Source organism: Paramacrobiotus metropolitanus, unplaced genomic scaffold, assembly GCF_019649055.1.
Source record: "Paramacrobiotus metropolitanus isolate TYO unplaced genomic scaffold, Prichtersi_v1.0 Parri_scaffold0000035, whole genome shotgun sequence".
NCBI classification, from domain to species: Eukaryota; Metazoa; Tardigrada; class Eutardigrada; order Parachela; family Macrobiotidae; genus Paramacrobiotus; species Paramacrobiotus metropolitanus.
The window spans coordinates 894,408-901,759 of record NW_026570255.1 but is presented as its reverse complement, the minus strand read 5'-3'; the positions used below and the strand labels follow the sequence as shown (position 1 = coordinate 901,759).

General features: G+C 45.0%; 1 protein-coding gene across 1 annotated transcript; it reads right to left on the bottom strand.

Annotated features, from left to right (window-relative positions):
• Window positions 1-3,051: 3,051 nt before the first annotated feature.
• LOC129589492 (uncharacterized) lies at window positions 3,052-5,165 on the bottom strand. Its single transcript, XM_055484268.1, has 2 exons — window positions 4,762-5,165; window positions 3,052-3,621 (listed from the first exon to the last, which is right to left on the bottom strand). The coding sequence occupies exons 1-2, from the start codon at window positions 5,089-5,091 to the stop codon at window positions 3,052-3,054; spliced, it is 900 nt and encodes a 299-aa protein (XP_055340243.1). The 5' UTR covers window positions 5,092-5,165.
• Between the last annotated feature and the right edge of the window lie 2,187 nt (window positions 5,166-7,352).

Below are 7,352 nucleotides of genomic sequence, written 5' to 3'. Positions count from 1 at the left end.
AAGATACAGACTTTGCACTCGGACGCCGGTTCGATGCTGAGTTACATAGTGAATCATGGCACACAGCATCCTCAAGTCAGCGATGGTCATCGGGCTGTTTTCAACGTGGAAAGAAGCCATTGCAACATGCTGCGTGCGAGGCTGCAGTCGTTTGTACACAGCGGCCATGCGTAAAATCGCGGCTTATCGAAAGTTAGAAGCAACGTAGTCCCCGATGATTATACATCTCCGCAGCGCCGGTGTGTCCATCAGCGTGTCCCACGCTGCGCATACCGCGCACAGCTTCGTCTGCGCCACCGTGTCTAAGTGCGAAAACACTTCTAGCCATAATTCCACCCGCAGCGCCGTCTGGTGATGAATTGTCGGGATCCCTTGAGACAACGGGGACAGTCTTATCAGCTCCGCGTGGAAACTGGCGAGCGAAGCCTGAAAATCCGCACACAACTGTAGTTCTGTTCTCCCGTATTTCGCAAAGTGTCTTTTTACATTGTTATAAACTGGGTTACCTTTGTATTCCTGAGAAAACCATGTTTATCATACAATAATAATCAGGTTTGGTAAGTAATACTAAATACCGCATGCAGATGCGTAGGCGCACGGCATTTACTTAAGCAGCTCGACACATAGGTGGTAACAGGCGACCAATTTATAATTTCCACCAGTGCAAGCTCAAACGTGTCCGAAATACGGGCACACGTGTCGTATTTTAAAAAGTAGAGCATATTTAAGAAGATCAATGTAAAGGCAGAGCAGTTCTTTCCTACCAGAATTCGCCCATCTCTGGGATCATATACTCCACCTAATTCTTGGTAACCCAGCTGGAATACGTAACCCAAGCGGCCACCCGCAACCTCCACCACGTCAACAGTACATGGAAAAGGAACATCAGCTCGCAATTCAAAGCCATTCAGTCGCTTAATGAGCTCTTCGGCTTCTTCGCTGGACATCCAGCTTAAATCATCGTTGAGCGGCACCGTACGCTTAACGAAGGGTCCTGGGTAAAGGGGATCGTAGACGATAGCGTCTCCTTCGGCCAAACAACGCCAGCGTTTTACCGTTGGAAGAAAATCGAGATCAGGTGCTGGCACCATTGGCCATCGAATACGATGGCGAGGGACGAAATCGGTGCATACTGCACCGTCCTTCGTTTTCCAGTGAACTATAGCCCCTCCGCAGTAGAACACCGACTGACACAGTCCGAAATTGATCATCTCACCCGGCAGCCAAATCAGTGGACCTTGCGGTGTTTCCGGTACTAGGACTTCCACAGCAGTCGAAAATTCATCAACATCAGCAAGATACGGTCCAGGTTCGCTCGTCTCGCTGGGCAAGAAGAGCCGGTCGAACGGAACGTATTCGCGGCGACGGTTGGGATAGAGCATGTCGACGAAGAGACCAGTTTCCGTTACGTCCACCACGCGCCCGAAGCGCATCATCCCGTCGTCACCGAGAACGTCTACGCTGTTAGCGTAGCGCATTAGGCTGAGCATAGTGCACATGTGTGCCTAGCAATGGACAACACAACGTTGTTCTCCTAACAACTGCAATCAGAGAGAGGGAAGATTTGAATGAAAATTTAATAACACTTGTGTTATTAAGCATAACAAATTAATGCTAAATCTAGTGTTAAAATACCTATAATTGAAAGGAATGATAATTAGCAGATAATCGAATATCATTCGAGCATGTAGAAAATCAAGAACAAAAATATAATGGTGCAATAGAAAACTTTTCTGACTGAAATAATTACTTGCGTTAATTTTTTGGAAAAATGAAGCAGTTGTCTTCCTTCCTTGTAAATTTTAGGTAAAGTAACAGCTTATTAAAAGAATAAAAAACAATCAAACTACAAAACGTACCGAAGAATCTTTCAGCAGGTGAAGAAGAGCAATGGCAATGCATCAATTCTTTATTTCCGCTGCACTGAATCAAAGTACTTATAAACCAAACGAAATTGCAAAATATATTTTGTTAATTCATTTGCATGGCACACTAACTCACAGAATCATCCAAGATGGCTGCTGTGCATTCTGTGCTTTAAAAAATGGGTCAATTAAGGCTTATCTAGCTGTTTTGGATAAGGATTTTAGTGGTGGTCTGGGGAGTTCAGCCGGCTATTTTCAAATGAGGAGAGAAAGCAAAGCATTCCATCAAAGCCGAAAGCGCAATTGCACAAGTGTCCATTGATAGGCATCCAGAAGTTAACCGCTGCCAACACCCTTGGTCGTACAAACAAGGGTCAAGATGCTGTGCTATGATAGATACAATGTAGTTCACACGTATTAACCGTGTGAACTACATTGAGTTTAATCGATTAGACCTAATTGATTAGACCGAATTGACTAATCAGCGCTTCGAAGAGGTTTCTAACTGTGTGAGTTGGAAACCGCTGAATGATTGCCAGTGAACTGTAACTACGATTTCATAAAACGCAACAGCATCCGATGACCAGGCTCAATTAACAGATGTTTCGAGTGCCGCTTTGTGCATCTGTGCATTTGTAAGGAAAGAACCTGGTTTCCATGCAGTCGGGACTCGAAATACAATTACCGCCTATAATTTATGCACTAAAATTCAGGGGCTTGCGCTTCCTTGGACCCACAGTTTCATTTATTTTCTCAGCAGAAGCATGCTTAAACTGCTCGTTATAATATATACGAGGAGGGAACAAGTATCTTCGGTAGCGCGTTCGCAAAGTCGAGACTCTTTGAACACTGTGTCGACAGCACGATTGACTGAACTGCCAAACGTGGTAGGTTGCCGCTCTACATTTAACATAACGTTCAACCGTGGATGGGCACACTAACTGACAGCGCCCAAGCTTTTTTACATCCCAAGTAGTCGTACGCCGGTTATTTTCTGTTTTCCTTGGTACACTGTATAAGTAAATTTACAGAAATACTATAATACTATAACTAGTACTCCGTTTATTACAAATCGGGACTACTAAAATTAGAAAAAAACTACTCGTGATTTTATTTCTCTATAAAAAAAATTAAAACAAAATTTACAACAAAAACAATAAGACATTCAGTTAGTAAGATCCAACTTTTACTTTTTTGACATTCTGAATCTCTTTTTTTGAGGTGTATTTGTAACGTCAGTCAAGCCAAGCGGAGCTGCTTTCTTAGACTTTTTCAATTTCTCTGCCTTTTCGTTTTCTCGCTGTTCTAAAGCAGCAATAACTTTGGAATCTGTTGCGATCAGGCCCGTCTCTGCGTGGAGCCGAGATTCTTTCAGTTTCCGCGTTTTCGGGTTGTGGGCGCCCATTATGCTGCGGTGCCAGTCTTCGGCAACTCTTTCAGGAACAACAGCAGGCAGAAACCCTTTAGCCTGTCTCACCACATACTGAATAACATTTTCAATTGCAGCCTCGCTTAGAAGATGAATTTCTCGCAGTGCAGACCGTGTTTTTTCCAGCTGCGACGCATAAACTGTGGCAACCATCAATGGCACATTTTCAGGAAACGGAGCTGCTCCAGGCTCTGCGTATGCTTTACAAATCGCCTCGGGGTCGAAAGGATAAATTCCGCTAGATTGAAATCCAGACACGATATTGCTAGACATATTAAAGTTGTCCCAATTCTTCACTAGGTGAGCAGCAAAATCGTGTTTCGTGACCTGCACAAAAAGCAATTAAAAACTTCACTGAATCTAATAATTTGCAGTAAAACCTGCATTTAAAAAAGACGAAAAATTTTGTATTTACCTCGCCTGTCGGTGTAAGAGTTAAATTGCGCAATTAGTCTCTCCAGTATTTCTTTACTGGTCCAAAAACTGCGATGTCCATAGGCTGGAGCTTGCCGGTCTGGCCTGATGGCAGTATCACAACCCAGATATCTTTGTCCGATTTAACGCATTCGGATAGAAATTCCAAATTAAACATGTGAGACGAATGGCCGTCCAAAAATATCGTGTTCTATAAGGTTAACGAACGATTAATCTAGCACCTGTGATTCAACAATATTTAATTTAATTTCTGGATATTGTTTTTATTAAAAACACTCTTTTACCTTTTAGGCCGTCATTCGAGGGATGACTTCCTCTCGGATATACGAGGTGAACGTGGCATTGTCCATAGCGCCAGATGAATTAAATCCGATGTGGCAACGGTCGTGCGTTTCGTGAAAATGTGATGTCAAAAACACTTTCCCGTCGAACAGAATTAGAGGTCGCAATATTTCACCTGCTGCATTTCCACCAGCGAGAACCGTAATCAATTCTCGATCGTTTCCATCAAAATACGAGAGAACATTCTTCGTACCCCGCAACGCATAGACTGATATCACTTTCTCTGCCACTTGAAACGCGGACTCGTCAAAGTTCCAAACACCGCGGGGATCGCTCAGCCGTCCACTGCAGTTAAGCTCGCTAAGAAGCTTTATCCAACCTTCACGAGTGGTTGGTGTCCACTCTCTTGCTTTTTTTCGGGACACTCCGTGAGAGATACGCTGCGATATTTTTGGATGGCGCTTCAAAAATTCGCGATGCCAAAACGACGTAAATTTCTTTCGGTTTTCCGGAATATCTGTACAATTGTGGCTTTAATTAATACTCGTACAGCCGATATTTAGAAAACTGCAAAGCGTCAACTAATTGCTCTTTAAAATAACTGCGCTTAGAAACCGGTTGCGTTCGCCTTTTTACAATACCTTTTGTGGATGCCAAAATGGGGACAATTCGTCTGACAATTGACTTATTCAGTGGAACGCCTTGCTCTGCGCATTTTAACAGCAGCTGCTCAATTTAGTCTTCTTCGGCCGCCGAAAACTTTCGTGATTGCTCTCCTGGCTTCATTCGACGAACCCCTTTCAAACGTTCCCACAGCGACGTTCGAGGAACGTTGTACGTTTTGGCTGCTGCGTACTGCGACAGTGCTCCACTTTTAACGGCCCTTATTGCTTTGTCCATTGCGCTGGGGCTGTCCGATATCGCTTCACAGATCAACGTCTCCCCACATCCTCGTAGCTCAAACCTTACACTGCTTTCGGTACCCACGGCCGCAGAAGTTTCGCCAGGAAGATATGAACTCACACAATCATCGCTATTTCTAGCCATTTCACCAATTAGAGATTTGGGTAATATCTCCATGTTTTGACTAAGTTTTACACTGACTTAGCCGTAAGATATGTTACTAACTCATCATGTATCACACAACCAGGATATCACCGATAAAAATTCATAATAAAAACTCTGCAGGGAATGAAAACACAAAGGTAATACACAGTCAAATAAAAATCAACAATAATACTGTAAAAAATACTCAAAATTCAGAAAGTAACGGCTCAGACAGCAGAAAGCGACGTAGCTGATGATTGCACATAGCAATCAGCCGTGGGGGGTTGCACAGTTTGCATAATACGGGCACAGTGTTCAAAGAGTCTCGACTATGCGAACGCGCTACCGAAGATGCTTGTTCCCTCCTCGTATATGTTATGTTCTCTTTTTACCGTACGAGGCGATTGTAGGCCACTGTATTTGTATTCATTGGTGGACAGGTTTGATGGCGCCTTTCTTCCATTTCAGTTACTAGGTTACAGCTGACTAGCCGGGTGAGCCGGCAGATAAAATCACACAAAGGATGAGGCCGAAGCCAGCCTAAAGCAAGCCGGGTATGTAAATAGTGGGTGGGCTTCGTTTGCCGGCTGCGCTGTGCGATCAAAGATGGCTGACAGGACTGATGAATGGTCCTGTATGACGCATAAAAGTTCAGCTTGAGGCGTGGTTATCAACACTCAAATGCCGGTCAATGCCCACTTGTGGCCTTGCGGTTCCGATACTGATTGAGCGTCTCTCTTACCTTATATCCGAAGGTGATAGCCAGGGCGGGTCCGTCCGTTAAAGCACCGCCACAGTCTACATTATATTATTCGTTTGCAGTACTTTTGAACTAAGGTGAAAGTTTACGATACAACTTGTATGCAATCCATCTTAGCGAATTCTGTGGCACAGTTGCACAGCGGACCGTTTTCCAACCTTTTTTTATTTATTAACATGATTTAGTGCAGCCATTAAGTCCACCCTTCTAATTAAAAGGTTTTAAAGTCGAACTGTATTGGCAATTTCCTACCAAACATCACATCCTCCAGGATGCTCAGCCTCATGCACTATGCTAACAGCGTAGACATATTGGGCGAGGACGGGATGATGCGTTATGGACGCGTCGTGGACGTCGCCGACAAAGGTCTCTTCGTCGATCTGCTCTATCTCAACGGACGCCGTGAATATGTTCCCTTCGACCGGCTGTTCCTGCCCAGGGAGACGAGCGAATCTGGACCCAATCCCGCTGACTCTGACGAAGGATTTTCGAGTGCCGTGGAAGTCCTGGTACCGGAAACTCCGCAAGGTCCACTGATCTGGCTGCCGGGTGAGACGGTCAATCTCGGACTGGGTCAGTCGGTGACCAACTGCGGAGGGGCTATAGTTCATTGGCAAACGAAGGACAGCGGAGTATCGTGCACCGCTTTCGTCCCACGCCACCGTATTCGATGGCCAATGATGCCAACACCTGATCTGCATTTTCCTTTAACGGTAAAATGCTGGCGTCACTTGGCCGAAGAAGACGCTACGGTCTACGATCCCACCCACCCAGGCCCCTTCGTCAAGCGGACCGTGCCGCTCAGCGATGACTTAGGCTCAATGTCCAGCGAAGAAGCCGAAGAGCTCATTAAGCGACTGAATGGCTCGGAAATGCGTGCTGCTATTCCCTTTCCATGTGCTGTAGACGTGGTGGATCTTGTGCGTGGCCGCTTAGGCAACATTTTCCAGCAGGGTTATCAAGAACTAACTGGAGTATATGATCCCAGAGACGGACGAATTCTGGTAGAAAAAACTGTTCTCTGGCTTTACAGTGGCGTGCTCTATTTTTTTAAATATTTCGGATACGTTTGAGCATGCGTTTGCAGGAATTGTAAACTGGTCACCGGTCACTACCTATGTGGCGCGCTACTTCGAGTAAACGCTTTTTGCGTACGCTGCTGCTTAATATGGTATCCAGTTTTCCAACTCCGGTCGTTTTAAAAAATCTGTAAATTAATTGATCTGTAATTTGCATAGCTGGTGGGCTGAATTTCAAGAGCAAAAAGGTCTTTACTAATTACTTGCCAAGCATGATTATTGCATGTTGAAAACTAAGACGTACACTCACACCGACCGAAATGTGAAGGAATTCGAAGTAACGATGTGTGCGTGTTTTCAGGCTGCCCTCGCCAGTTTCCACGCGGAGCTGATAAGACTGTCTCCGTTGTCTAACGGGATCCAGACAACCCACCACCAGACGGTACTGCGGGTGGAATTGTGGCTGGAAGTGTTTTCGTATTTGGACACTGTGACGCAGACAAGGTTACGCGCGG